The sequence below is a fragment of the Oncorhynchus gorbuscha genome, linkage group LG05 (genome assembly GCF_021184085.1).
Source record: "Oncorhynchus gorbuscha isolate QuinsamMale2020 ecotype Even-year linkage group LG05, OgorEven_v1.0, whole genome shotgun sequence".
Classification (NCBI taxonomy): Eukaryota; Metazoa; Chordata; class Actinopteri; order Salmoniformes; family Salmonidae; genus Oncorhynchus; species Oncorhynchus gorbuscha.
Genome location: NC_060177.1, coordinates 40,938,225 through 40,953,437, shown reverse-complemented (window position 1 = coordinate 40,953,437; position 15,213 = coordinate 40,938,225). Strand labels below are relative to the sequence as shown.

The 15,213-nt window shown below is 41.3% G+C and overlaps 1 protein-coding gene across 1 annotated transcript in view; it reads left to right on the top strand.

Annotated features, from left to right (window-relative positions):
- The first annotated feature begins 789 nt into the window (after positions 1–789).
- kcnk17 (potassium channel, subfamily K, member 17) overlaps positions 790–15,213 on the top strand; it is a 41,612-nt gene continuing 27,188 nt past the window's right edge. The window contains exons 1-3 of the mRNA XM_046348284.1: positions 790–1,005; positions 7,401–7,515; positions 8,017–8,183. Of these exons, the coding sequence (XP_046204240.1) occupies positions 790–1,005; positions 7,401–7,515; positions 8,017–8,183 (498 nt within the window). The remainder of the gene's footprint in view (positions 1,006–7,400; positions 7,516–8,016; positions 8,184–15,213) is intronic.

Below are 15,213 nucleotides of genomic sequence, written 5' to 3'. Positions count from 1 at the left end.
AACTCTGTTTTCGCCAAGTCGCTTTTGGGTCCTCATTCACCTGCATAACAGATGGAGGGCTGCATCAGATGACCTGGCCTCCACAATCACCTGACCTCAACCTAATTGAGATGATTTGGGATGGGATGGACCGTAAAGTGAAGGAAAAGCAGCCAACAAGTGCTCAGCATATGTGGGAACTCCTTCAAGACTGTTGGAAAAACATTCCAGTTGAAGCTGGTTGGCTACTTTGAAGAATCTCAAATATAAAATATATTTTAGTTACTACATGATTACATATGTTTTATTTTTATTTCATTATTATTCTACAATGTAGATAATACAAATAAAGAAATACCCTTGAATAAGTAGGTGTTTTAAACAAAAATGTGAGAATCACACAACAGAACACTTCAACTGGAACGACACTCAGTAATGGTTGCACAAAAATAACTGTGTGCCAACCACATGGGGCCAATAGGGTAATTTTTCTGGGATCAGTGCCTTGACCTTTTTACTATTGAGCCTCCTTTCCCCTAACCTGCAACACAGGCCCCCGTATATCCCTACATCTCTTCTCTCTCTATTTCCCTCACTCTGTGTCAGTCTACCTTGTCAGATTTGCATGCTAAACCTTGGAAGGTTGAAACAGGAGTGGGTGCGGGTGGGGATTCATTTGCCTGCAACGCATTGAAGGGGAAGGGAGAGCCAGGCTGGCTTGATTCTCACCACATGTCTACTTAGTTTGTTCGCTGAGGTAGAATAACCCTGTCAGAAGTCTTTAGGCAGCCCCAAGCCCTTGGTGTCAACATGGCTTGTCTCAGTGGGTTCAGCCTGTCTCGCATCCCCTCTATCCTGATGTTGGCGGTACTGTACGTGGCCTATGTGTTGATCGGAGGACTGATCTTCTGGAAGCTGGAAGGAGGTCTGGTGCGGCAGGAAAAAGCCCGTATACTTGAGGAGAAGAGATCACTACTAGACACATACCCCTGTCTGAACCAAGAGGCCCTGGATGCTATAGCTCAGGTGAGTCAGTGTGAGAGCGAGATGGTGCAAACATGTGTCCTTTGTCCTGATCTTCTCTGCATTCTGATTGTGCACAAGTTTTTAGACAGTTAAAAAACACATTGTGATCTGATTGAGATTGAGGCCATTTAAAACATAATTATCTTGACCTCGAAAATCATTGACAGGGGGCAAATTTGATGTATGGCATCAATATGTCTTAAAATAATTAAATAAATACATATTAATTTGAAAGAATATCTGTCAAGAAATTTGAATACAAGAAGGGACCAGAAACTCTGGTCACAACTGTTGTCTACGAAGTATGTGACAAATACAATATCATTTGACAGAGTGGAAGGATAAGAGAGATATTTTAATACCATGTGCAAATGTGACAAAACTTGATCACACAGTTATTGGATCACATTGATCAGATCACAAAAACCATATGTTAGCATAAGGTGTAAACATGACTTGAGTTAATGGCAGATGTGTTTGGGAGAATATTCAATATTCAACCTCCAATTAAGATTTTTGATGTAGCCTTTTTCCATATTGCATTTCTTTTTAAATGATTCATTTTCTTAATATTATTTATATATTTATATTTATTTAAGACAGACTAGGCACATATGAGAGGCAGTTAATAAATTACTAATGAAAGCAGAGTAGAGTTCTGGCAGTGTTACCCACTCAGCCACAATAAGACAATGTATTTACATTTCTACATACTGCCAAATGTCGACAAAACAAATTACGATAGACAAGATGGGATCTTTTTGTATCTGTAAAATTAATTATGTGAGAAATGTCGGTGGAAATTAAAATATTGATATAATAACCATCATATTGAACTTGGTGTTTATTAGGCTACACATTAAATAACTTATGATGAACTTCACAGTGTGCTGAAAGTGAAATGTGATCAGCTTGATGCTCCTGTCCAATAAATATCAAAGGTTTTATTCTGGTGACATGATGATCGATGCTTGGCTGCGTTTGACAAATAAAAATAATCTTGCTCTTTTGTCCATCGTAATCTCATAATATTGGCTATCCTATCCGCACTGTATCTGCTAATTGTTGACTGGAGCATACTTGCTAATGCCAGAGTGGGCACACTCGCTATACAGTATATCACAACTTTTTTTTGTGAGAAAACCATCAATAGAGTTCAAAGGTATTTTTTATGTGCACTACATCACGCACAGCCTTGCATCTGCAACAAGTCAAATTTAATCTGAATCTCTGGTGGGAAAATACGCATACTGTTTTTATGCAGATTTTAGAATATTCAATATTCACATGAGAATCTGTTGCCGATTGGATGGAAACCTAGTTACTGGCCCATTTACAAGTTAAATTGAGGATAATACAAGTTTGTCAAGAGGTGCTGACTCACTGCTGGATTGTTGACTGATGTTCAAAAGGCAAGGAGGCAATCCTTTCCCATGCAAATTGGGCTACTTTTAACAATGCACTGCTTTGCCTGAGTGTCAACCCTTGACCTACATGGTCCATGTTAAGATCGCCTGGGTGTTCCCAAGTAATCCATTTTGTGATGGAAGAACTCTCTTAAACTTTATAAAAGGTTACAAAATGTTCTTGAATTATCATTTTTTATTCAACTTTAAAAGCTTTAGCTGTGCATTTATGTAAAGTGGTGGGTAGTTTTAAGGGGATTGATGTTGGGCATCTGTGGACAGGTAGGTCTGCAGCGGGTTCAAGCAGTGGCAGATATGTGTGCAGTAGCGTTGCGTAGGTAAAATCAGTAGGGAAGCCATATTACAACCTGTGTTGTGATAATTGCATTGTTTATTCTATAACCTGTACATATGCCAGATATACAGTGCCTTCGGGAAGTATTCAGACCCCTTAACTTTTTCAACATTTTGTTAGGTTACAGACTTAATCTAAATTATATTTTAAATTTCCTCATCAATCTATCCACAATACCCCATAATGATAAAGCAAAAACAGGTTCTTAGACATTTTGCTAAATTAATAAAAAATCAAAAACTGATATTAAATTTACATAAGTATTCAGACCCTTTACTCAGTATTTTGTTGAAGCACCTTTGGTAGCGATTATAGCCTACATTCTTTTTGGGTAGGACGCTACAAGCTGGCATACCTGTATTCAGGCCAAAGAGTTCAATCTTGTTTTCATCACACCAGAGAATCTTGTTTTTCATGGTCTGAGATTCTTTTACTGGGGAGTGGATTCTGTCTGGCCACCCTACTATAAAGGCCTGATTGGTGGAGTGCTGCAGAGATGGTTGTCTTTCTGGAAGGTTCTCCCATCTCCTCAGAGGAACTCTAGAACCATCGGGTTCTTAGTCACCTCCTTGACCAAGGCCCTTCTCCCCCGATTGCTCAGTCTGACCAGGCGGCCAGCTCTAGGAAGAGTCTTGGTGGTTCCAAACTTCTTCCACTTAAAAATGATGGAGGCCACTGTGTTTTTGGGGACCTTCAATGCTGCAGACATTTTTGGTACCCTCCTCCAGATCTGCCCCTCGACACAATCCTGTCTCAGCGCTCTACGGACAATTCTTTCGACCTCATGGCTTGGTTTTTGCTCTAACATTTTTTTATTTAATCTATTTTAGAATAAGGCTGTAACGTAACGAAATGTGTAAAAAAAGTTAAGGTCTGAATACTTTCCGAAGGCAGAATAAAACGTTTGTTTCATCACAAAACAGGAGAGCATCATCTGTCCAGTAATATCCACAAAGCATATTGTATTTAACAAACTGTTACATAACCTACAGCATGGTCAAACAAGTTCTTGTTTCCGAAATGTTCAGACTACTAAACAACTGTTGATTTAGAACCATGAAGAGTTTATCGCAAGTCTCAAAGAAAACAGGAGCTGCCTCCACTATTCCAGCACTATTTCAACTTTAACATCATCAAATCACCTACGTTTACTCTAATACCAAAAACAATTTTGTCCAATCAACGTAAGATAAATATGTGAGTGTGTGTGCGTGTGCGTGCATGCAGGTAGAAAAAAAACATGTTGACTCACCCTACATGTGACCAAAACGGTCTATGACCGTCATACGGTATACGCTCTTAGTTTTGTTGTCCTGGGCTACCTGGCTAAAATACTTGCTCGCTAGCCTAACTTCCTTTCATGGGCAACGATGTGCCGGGTAGTTAACATTAGCCTACTATATCTAGGTACATATTGAACATCCATCCTCTCAGGCCAGGGGCACAATGTATGAATTTATGGTTGGATCAGAATCACCGTTATAATCATTGGCCAGTATGGAGAATTTAGTAAAACCACAAGTCCGAATCCCTATCTCCATCCAGGGCTATTTTAGTGAATGGACAATTTTAGCTACCTAGCTTGTCACAAGAGGACAACACTTCGAGATGCAACAATTTTAAGTTTTTCCTGTCAATGATGTTTTGCTTTTAATGTGAAGACAAATCCAAACTGGCTTCTCTTGACACTTTATTTTTATGCGTCAGGACCATTCACAGTTGATCTCACTCAGTTTAGCTCAAAGCTGATTGGCTATTATTTTATTGCTTTTATTATCAAGTGAGGCTAAATGTTCCCTGGCTTCCCTTACTATTGAATTCAATGCTACAGGCAGCAATAATGTCATACATTCAGCTTCTTGCAAATGGAAGGAAAAATATTTTCTTCTTGGTAACATCTTTGGGCCTCCATGTGTATGGTATATGTGGAGTAACTGTCAAATGTGTGATGCTCCCTGCGAAGACATTTATGTAATAGGCTGTGTCAACATCTTCATTCTGACACAGCTCCGAGACATACCTCACTACAAGGGATTTTCAGGTCTAATGTACATCATCTTCTTGACAACTGTGGTCCATTGACCTAAAAGTCCAGAATGAGCACAAGTGACCGTAAAGATATGAAACGGTGGTCACAGTCTGTCCACCAAGTAAGCAAACTGTTATATAACCTTGACTTATGACAGAGTTAGCGTTGCTGTCTCGAGTAGGGGCCTTGAAAGTTGACCACTAGATTGCAGGGTTAGATTCTAGCTTTTCTTATCTAAGCAGAATGTGTTTGCTCTGTAAAGGGGAGACTGTTTACTCTGTAAAGGGGAGACTGTTGACACTAGTTGACCTCATGCCTTAGAGTTTGGTTAGTAGACAAAATAGCTAGCTGAGCAGCAAGAAGTGGACCGGAATTAAATCAAACCTCTGAGGGAAACCTGCCCCACAGAAAAAATACAAGTTAATCTACGGTTGAGTAGACCTAAATAAATGTTTTTATGTCCCAATGTTATTCCTCCTTAAAAGTAAATAAATGTGCCAGGGGCTGGTTAAGTGGAAGTCCTGCTGCCTCCATTTGTCCCTGGAGGCATAGAACTTGAACATATCTGAAATATATACAGTACCAGTCAAAATTTTGGACACACCTACTAATTCAGGGATTTTTCTTTATTTTTACTATTTTCTACAATGTGGAATAATAGTGAGGACATCACAACTATGAAATACCACATATGGAATCATCTAGGAACCAAAAAAGTTTAAACAAATTCAATGATATTTTATACTTGAGATTCTTGAAAGTAGCCACCATTTGGGGTGGCAGGGTAGCCTAGTGGTTAGAGCGTTGGACTAGCAACCGGAAGGTTGCGAGTTCAAACCCCCGAGCTGACAAGGTACAAATCTGTCGTTCTGCCCCCTGAACAAGGCAGTTAACCCACTGTTCCTAGGCCGTCATTGAAAATGAGAATTTCTTCTGACTTGCCTGGTTAAATAAAGGTTAAAAACATTTTTTTTTGCCTTGATGACAGCTTTGTACACTCTTGGCATTCTCTCAACCAGCTTCATGAGGTAGTCACCTGGAATGCATTTCAATTAACAGGTATGCTTTGTTAAAAGTTATTTGGTAAAAGACCAAGTCCAAGAACAGTTCAAATAAGCAAAGAGAAACAACAGTCCATCATTACTTTAAGACACAAAGGTCTTTGAAAGTTTCTTCAAGTGCAATTGCAAAACCCAAGAAGCGCTATTTACATTTACATTTAAGTCATTTAGCAGACGCTCTATGATGATAATGGTTCACATGAAGCGCTATGATGATAATGGTTCACACATAGCACCCGTTGACTGTACGTTTGTTTATTCCATGTGTAATTCTGTTGTTGTTTGTGTCGCACTGCTTTGCTTTATCTTGGCCAGGTCGCAGATGTAAATGAGAACTTGTTCTCAACTGGCTAAATAAAGGTGAAATAAAAATAAATAAAAACTAAAATAAAAAAATAAATAAAAAACAGACATTTGCACATCAACTGTTCAGAGGAGACTACTTGAATCAGGCCTTCATGGTCAAATTGCTGTGAAAACAACTACTAAAGGACAGAAATAATAAGTAGAGACTTGCTTGGGCCAAGAAACATGAGCAATGGACATTAGACTGGTGGAAATCTGTCCTTTGGTCCGATGAGTCCAAATGTGAGATTTTTGGTTCCAACCGCTGTCTCTTTGTGAGACGCAGAGTCGGTGAACGGATAATCTCCGTATATGTGGTTCCCATTGTGAAGCATGGAGGAGGAGGTGTGATGGTGTGGGGGTGCTTTCTGGTGACACAGTCAGGGATTTATTTAGAATTCAAGGCACACTTAACCAGCATGGCTACCAACGCATTCTGCAGCGCATTCTGCAGCGCATTCTGCAGCGATACGCCATCCCATCTGGTTTGTGCTTAGTGGGACTATCATTTGTTTTTCAACAGGACAATGACCCAACACACATCAAGACTGTGTAAGGGATATTTGACCAAGAAGGAGAGTTATGGAGTGCTGCATCAGATGATCTGGCCTCCACAATCACCCGACCTCAACCCAATTGAGATGGTTTTGGATGAGTTGGACCGCAGAGTGAAGGAAAAGCAGCCAACAAGTGCTCAGCATATGTGAGAACTATTTCAAGACTGTTGGAAAAGCCTTCCTGGTTGGGAGAATGCCAAGATTTTGCAAAGCTGTCATCAAGGCAATGTCAGGCTACTTTGAAGAACCTAAAACATAAAATATATTTTGATTTGTTTTACACTTTTTTGGTTACTGAGTGATTCCATGTGTTATTTCATAATTTTAATGTCTTCACTATTATTCTACAATGTAAAAACTAGTACAAATAAAGAAAAACCCTTGAATGGGTGTGTCCAAACTTTTGACTGGTACTGTTTATATAGGCCGGGATTCAATCCGATCCTCGTTCGAATCACATTAAAAAAGGTGATTTCCGATTGAGCTCTACAGATTTGACAGAGAATGCAATCTCAACAAACGTCAGGGATGATGCCTTTATTAAAAGTCACGTTGTCAGCTGTCCAGTGAGCTGCACTAGGAATTAAATCCCGCCCATAATGGTTATGAAATTCTCTCGTATGTCCATATGTATTGTTCTAGGTATTTCGAGATTCTTCCAAGGTTGGGCTTAGTCTGAAAGGGAACCAGACCATGGACAGCTTCTGGAAGTTCACTAGCTCTTCTGTGTTTGCTGCCACTGTGGTCACCACTATAGGTGAGTTTTAATGGGACAGTTCACCCAAATTAAAAATGTATCTGGCATCTTAAATGGATAGTTCATCAAATGACTAATGTACCTCATCTTAAATGATAAATTATTGATTTAATTTATTAGATAATTAAAAGTAGTAGGCTGCTCTACCCGGAGACAACATCACATATATTTTAAAGGGAAAGTTCACCCAAAGTTCGAACAAATTACAAATCTACCTAATTTTAAAGGAGTAGTTCACCCCAGTTAGAAATGTACCTAATATTAGAAAAATAGTTCACCCCAAATTACAAATGTACCTCATCATGTAGTGTTGACAAATTCTTAATGCCCTGTCTTTATTTATGCCTCACATTCATCATAGCCAGGATATTCCTGTGCTATTTGCTTCTGCCTGTATTATAATTTAATACTACAATTGTTGTTCGTATTGTGTGTTCATCATAGAAACACATAGACCAAATAATTCCCAATTGTTGAGCGCATTTGTTCTCCCTGTTCTAGGCTATGGCAACATGAGCCCCAGTACAACGGCAGGTCAGATCTTCTGTGTGTTCTTTGCTCTGTTTGGGATCCCTCTGAACATGGTGGTGCTGAACAGAGTAGGCAAGTACATGCTGGCCATAGAGAGGAACGCCTCCGATTTCATCCAGGGAAAGACCAACCACAGGGTAAGTGCTCTACCTATAGACTCTGAGATGGTAACTCTTTATTTTACAGCCTGGTATTTACCAGCTGTGTTGTATTCTTTGGAGGTAAGTACCAGGAATTATCAATTGTTACCACATAGTTACTTCGGGCTAGATTCTATCAGATGTACACTAGCCGACACCCGCAAAGCTATTGTTGTTTCGGCGGTGTCGGAAGTGGAACTGCGTAAGAACTATGAAATCCACAAGCGGCTCCTTGTGTTAGCTTATCGCGAACATGCCATTGGATGCAACAAAACCACCTGATTTTATTATCCAACAAATTCCATCCAGTTGCGTCAGAAGTTCATGCAGCCACGTTACAAGTTCAAACACTGAAATGTGTGATGTTCTATCGTCGCAACACCTCAATTAGACTGATAGGCAGTAAACATGCATTAGCATAAACTTTCTATCGCTGTTTGAGCTTCTAACACTGTACGGATTATAAGGAAGAGAGTGATTTGTGACACACAAAATCCGCCGCTCACCTATTTGTCAGTGCATACCGCAGTTACACTTCCAACAATGCCAGAATATTCGCTATGAAGATGTCTACCAATGTTGTTTAAAGCTCGATATGATTGAATTGAGGCCTTAGTTAATACCATCTAAATATCAGGTAAGGTCAGCTTTAACCAGACTGTATTATAAAGCATTACCCATCAGAGTTCTGGATTTAAATTGCAAAGTAAACTCAGTTTAAGTAACGTTCACAAAAATGATGAACATTTGTGTGTGATAGCCACAGACCGAAAATAAGTGTGTTCCCTTTACCATTTTGGGTATAAGAGAACACAGAAAATTGTTAACTACCAAAATATGCACACTAAAAGGGTCATCCAATGGGAAAGTAATTATGCTTTGAAAGTTGATAAACTGGCCCTTGAATGTTTGGGTACCTACTGAAGAGCTCTTCTTTGTCTAGACCCATTCAGAATTGTTCACAACCTCTTAAGCTTTAGCCCCACCCATCTCTTTAAGGGTTGATCTGAGCGTTCTGACCTAACAACAGAAGTCAAGCACCCAAGCTAACTGGGTAACGTTGGCCAGCTTGCTAGCTACTTCAAGACACAAATGAGAGAACAGCTCATTCTGACCATTTTACTCACCTTAGCAGAGCTGGTTAGGCTGTTTACATGTTATTCAGAGCGTTGGTGACTGCAACTGTGATGCTGGCAACAATTTACGCTTTTTCATAATCCCAACTCATGACGTTACTACCCTGCATGAGTTTTCAGGTAGCTATCTAACCAGGTTCAATGTTAGCCTCTCTGGCGCAGGCGTGCCGCTATCGACCCACCTTGACAACATCTGGTGAAATTGCAGAGCGCCATGTTCAAAATACAGAAATAGTCATAATAAACATTCATAAAAATTGTCATAAAAAGTGTTATACATAGGCTTATAGACAAACTTCTTGTTAATCCAGCCGCTTTGTCAGATTTCAAAAAGGCTTTACGGCGAAAGCATACCATGCAGTTATCTGAGGACAGCACCCGCGGAAAAAAAGCATACAAACATTTACCAACCAAGTAGAGGAGTCACGAAAGTCAGAAATAGTGATAAAATGAATCACTTACCTTTGAAGATCTTCATTTGGTTGCAGTCACAAGAGGCCCAGCTACACAATAAATGTTTGTTTTGTTCGACAAAGTCCCTCTTTATATCCCAAAAACTTGGTGCGTTGGTGCGTTTTGTTCAGTAATCCACTGGCTCAAAGGCGGTCAAAGCATGCAGACGAATACATCCTTATAGTACCAGTAAACTTTGTCGAAACATGTCAAACTATGTTTATAATTAATCCTCAGGTTGTCTATTGTCTGAATAATCGATAATATTTCAACCGGACAATAGCGTATTCAATAGAAAGGAAAAAACAACGAAGGACGCAAATCAGCACTGCATGCTTCTCCTATTCCCCTGACAGAAAGGTCTCATTCTACTTCATTTTTCAGAAATCAAGCCTGAAACAATGTCTAAAGACTCCACAGCCTTCCACATCTAGTGGAAGCCATTGGAACTGCAATCTGGGTCCTAACCAATTAGATACTCAATAGTCATTCAAAAACATTCCCACTTCCTGGATGGATTTTCTTCAGGTTTTCGCCTGTTTTCGTTCTGTTATACTCTGTTATATTTTAACAGTTTTGGAAACTTTCAAGTATTCTATCCAAATCTACCAATTATATGCATATCCTAGCTTCTGGGCCTGAGTAACAGGCAGTTTACTTTGGGCACGATTGTCATCCAGACGTCAAAATACGGCCCCCTAGCCCAAATAATTTAGCTATCTAACATTAGGCTATAACTAGCAAAGCAAATGGCTCTGAGATACAAATAATATTTCCACACAGATCTTACACGTCATGTTAGCTAGCTGACCTAACAACAGCAGTCAAGCACCAAAGCTAACTGGCTAACGTTGGCTAGCTTGCTAGCCACTTCCAGACACAAATGAGAGAAGAGCTCACTGATAATTTTCCTCACCCTAGCATAGCTGGTTAGGCTGGTTTTATGTTATCCAGAGCATTGGTGACTGCAACTGTGCTGCTGTCCACAATTTATGCTTTTTTGTCAACGTTTACTGACAACGGCCATATTCAAATGGGTGTTGAGCTTTCGTAAATTTGTCAGTTATTCTGCGCTCTTTTTACCAGCTACGTCTATCAACAGCTGTCGCAGTGACATCATGAACATATTATTGAAATTAATACTTGCATAGTAGAGTATTTTGACATGTAGCTAGCTAAACAATGAACCATAATACCAACTCATGATGTTACTACCCTGTATGAATCTGCAGGTAGCTAACCCACCAGGTTTAATGTTAGCTAGCTAACATTAGGCTATAACTAGCAAAGCAAATGGCTCTGAGATATGAATAATATTACTACACAGATCATAAACATACGTAATGTTATCTAGCGAGCTAGCTAACAGTACACTTGAACTTGAAATGACGACTTTCTGACAAAATTAGAAATGTTTAATATCTGAAAATGTAGTTAGCTAGACACCCTTACCTGTATACATGGATCTACGCTTCCCCCTCTCTGTCACGGATGGTTGTCACGGATAGTTGCCCTTAGTTTAAAGATGTAATCCGGAGACAGGTGTTTTCTCCATCTTCTTAGCTATCATACTCTAATTCCACTGATTTCTGAAGTAAGCCGTCCAGAAAGTGAAGAGCAACACTTATGCAGTTCTACTATATATATATATGTTTTAAACCTTGTTAAGACAAGTTTACCTACACATGCTGACCAGCTCAAATAGACAGAAGCGTGCAAAGTGGCAGACCAATTCAAACTGGCTGCAAAAAGGCTGCTGGTTTATTCTGTGGCTAAACCAACTAGGCTCGTAATTTAACAATTGTATTTGTATTTACAGATAGAATACAAGTTTGTTATTAACCTCTTGTTCCTACCCGACACGCAGGCGTCCCATCTAGACATCTGGAAATGCAAATGCGCTACGCTAAATGCTAATAGCACTCGTTAAAACTCAAACGTTCATTAAAATACACATGCAGGGTACTGAATTAAAGCTACACTCGTTGTGAATCCAGGTAACAAGTCAGATTTTTTAAAATGCTTTTCGGCGAAAGCATGAGAAGCTATTATCTGATAGCATGTAACACCCCAAAAGACCCGCAGGGGACATAAACAAAATAATTAGCATAGTCGGCGCTACACAAAACGCACAAATAAAATATAAAACATTCATTACCTATGACCATCTTCTTTGTTAGCACTCCTAGATGTCCCATAAACATCCATATTGGGTCTTTTTTTCGATTAAATCGGTCCATATATAGACTAGATATCGATCTATGAAGACTGTGTGATCAAGGAAACAAATAGCGTTTTATAACGTAATGTCATTTTTTTAAATTAAAAAAGTTGACGATAAACTTTCACAAAACACTTCGAAATACTTTTGTAATGCAACTAGGTATTAGTAAACGTTAATAAGCGATCAAATTGATCACGAGGCGATGTATATTCTATAGCTGTACGTCTGGAAATAATGTCCGGTTAAATCTCAACTAAAATATCCGGTCGGAGACCGGAAGAAAGGCGCTACCTTGTGTCCGTTTGACCAAGAAACAAATCGTAGGCAAATGACAAGACTGTTGACATTGTGTGGAAGCTGTAGGTAATTGCAACCTCGGCCCCATTTAATGTGGATCACATTCAACAATGGGTTCTAGTGGCGCATGGATATATTTTCCCATTTTCAGTGATCAGATTTTCCTGCGCTTTTCGATGAAACGCACGTTCTGTTATAGTCACAGCTGTGATTTAACCAGTTTTATAAACGTCTGAGTGTTTTCTATCCACACATACTAATCATATGCATATACTAAATTGCTGGCATGAGTCGCAGGGCGCTGAAATGTTGCGCGATTTTTAACATAATTTTCGAAAAAGTAAGGGGTAGGAGTAACAGGTTAAGTCACATGAAAATTCTAATGTTCCAGAAAGCTTTTCTGGCATGAAACATATTTAGATTTTTTTTGTTGTTACGTTTACGTTTAAATGGCTCTCCTGTGAGTAGTGACGCACAACATACGCCTAGTTCCCTGACAGGAGTCACATATGTCAATCATAAATAGTCCCAATTGTTATAAAATAGAATGTTTGCTGTCTCGCCCGCCTGTGGGAAAAACAATTGGTGCGCTGCCCGAGTAGTTCTTGTTTAAACTGCAGATCAATGTGCTCATCTGTGGGGACGCAACTGCGTGCACAGGAATACTACCTGATATAACAAGCACACGAGGGGACAGCTTTATTACAGGCCATAGTGTTTCTAACTGTCTTAATCTCTCCTTAGAAACAACAGTGACAGCACCATCAACAAAAATGGAAGGGATCTTTTGCAGCTCTGTAGAAGCCTTGGTCTGTACTTTGTCAATGGTAGGTTACAGGGGGACTCTGGGGAGATTCACCTACTGCTCACCTCTTGGCCACAGTACAGTAGACTATATGATCACAGTGTCATGCAGGTGAAAGAGGACCCAAAAGCGACTTGGCGAAAACAGAGTCTTTAATCCAGTAAAGTAAATACAATCAAAAAACACAACTTTCACTCGAAATGACGAGGACAAACTGGAGACTCGATCTTGAACAGCAGGTGAACAGCAGGTTGCCTCGGGAAGGCACTTGAACCAAACAGACTCAGACACCTGCTCACCACGCAGCATCTGAGGAAAACACGACACGACAGGGCGATACACAAACACAGCACGGTGAATTCTAGACAAGGAACCGACAGGGCAGAAACGAATAACAAGGAGAGAAATAGGGACTCTAATCAGGGAAAAGGATCGGGAACAGGTGTGGGAAGACTAAATGATTGATTAGGGGAATAGGAACAGCTGGGAGCAGGAACGGAACGATAGAGAGAAGAGAGAGCGGGAGAGTGAGAGAGGGAGGGGAGAGAGAGGGATAGAAAGAGGGAAAGAACCTAATAAGACCAGCAGAGGGAAACGAATAGAAGGAGAAGAACAGGGACAAAGCATGATAATCAATGACAAAACATGACAGTACCCCCCACTCACCGAGCGCCTCCTGGCGCACTCGAGGAGGAATCCTGGCGGCAACGGAGGAAATCATCAATGAGTGAACGGTCCAGCACGTCCCGAGACGGAACCCAACTCCTCTCCTCAGGACCGTAACCCTCCCAATCCACTAAGTATTGGTGACCCCGTCCCCGAGAACGCATGTCCATGATCTTATGTACCTTGTAAATAGGTGCGCTCTCGACAAGGACGGGAGGGGGAGGGAAGACGAACGGGAGTGCGAAGAAAGGGCTTGACACAGGAGACATGGAAGACAGGATGGACGCGACGAAGATGTCGCGGAAGAAGCAGTCGCACAGCGACAGGATTGACGACCTGGGAGACACGGAACGGACCAATGAACCGCGGAGTCAACTTACGAGAAGCTGTCGTAAGAGGAAGGTTGCGAGTGGAAAGCCACACTCTCTGGCCGCAACAATACCTTGGACTCTTAATCCTGCGTTTATTGGCGGCTCTCACAGTCTGTGCCCTGTAACGGCAAAGTGCAGACCTCACCCTCCTCCAGGTGCGCTCACAACGTTGGACAAACGCTTGAGCGGAGGGAACGCTGGACTCGGCAAGCTGGGATGAGAACAGAGGAGGCTGGTAACCCAGACTACTCTGAAACGGAGATAACCCGGTAGCAGACGAAGGAAGCGAATTGTGAGCGTATTCTGCCCAGGGGAGCTGTTCTGCCCAAGACGCAGGGTTTCTGAAAGAAAGGCTGCGTAGTATGCGACCAATCGTCTGATTGGCCCTCTCTGCTTGACCGTTAGACTGGGGATGAAACCCGGAAGAGAGACTGACGGACGCACCAATCAAACGACAGAACTCCCTCCAAAACTGTGACGTGAATTGCGGGCCTCTGTCTGAAACGGCGTCTAACGGGAGGCCATGAATTCTGAATACATTCTCGATAATGATTTGTGCCGTCTCCTTAGCGGAAGGAAGTTTAGCGAGGGGAATGAAATGTGCCGCCTTAGAGAACCTATCGACAACCGTAAGAATCACAGTCTTCCCCGCAGACAAAGGCAGACCGGTAATGAAGTCTAGGGCGATGTGAGACCATGGTCGAGAAGGAATGGGGAGCGGTCTGAGACGACCGGCAGGAGGAGAGTTACCCGACTTAGTCTGCGCGCAGTCCGAACAAGCAGCCACGAAACGGCGCGTGTCACGCTCCTGAGTCGGCCACCAAAAGCGCTGGCGAATAGACGCAAGAGTGCCTCGAACACCGGGATGACCAGCTAACTTGGCAGAGTGAGCCCACTGAAGAACAGCCAGACGAGTGGAAACAGGAACGAAAAGGAGGTTACTAGGACAAGCGCGCGGCGGCGCAGTGTGCGTGAGTGCTTGCTTAACCTGTCTTTCAATTCCCCAGACTGTTAACCCGACAACACGCCCATAAGGAAGAATCCCCTCGGGATCAGTAGAAGCCACAGAAGAACT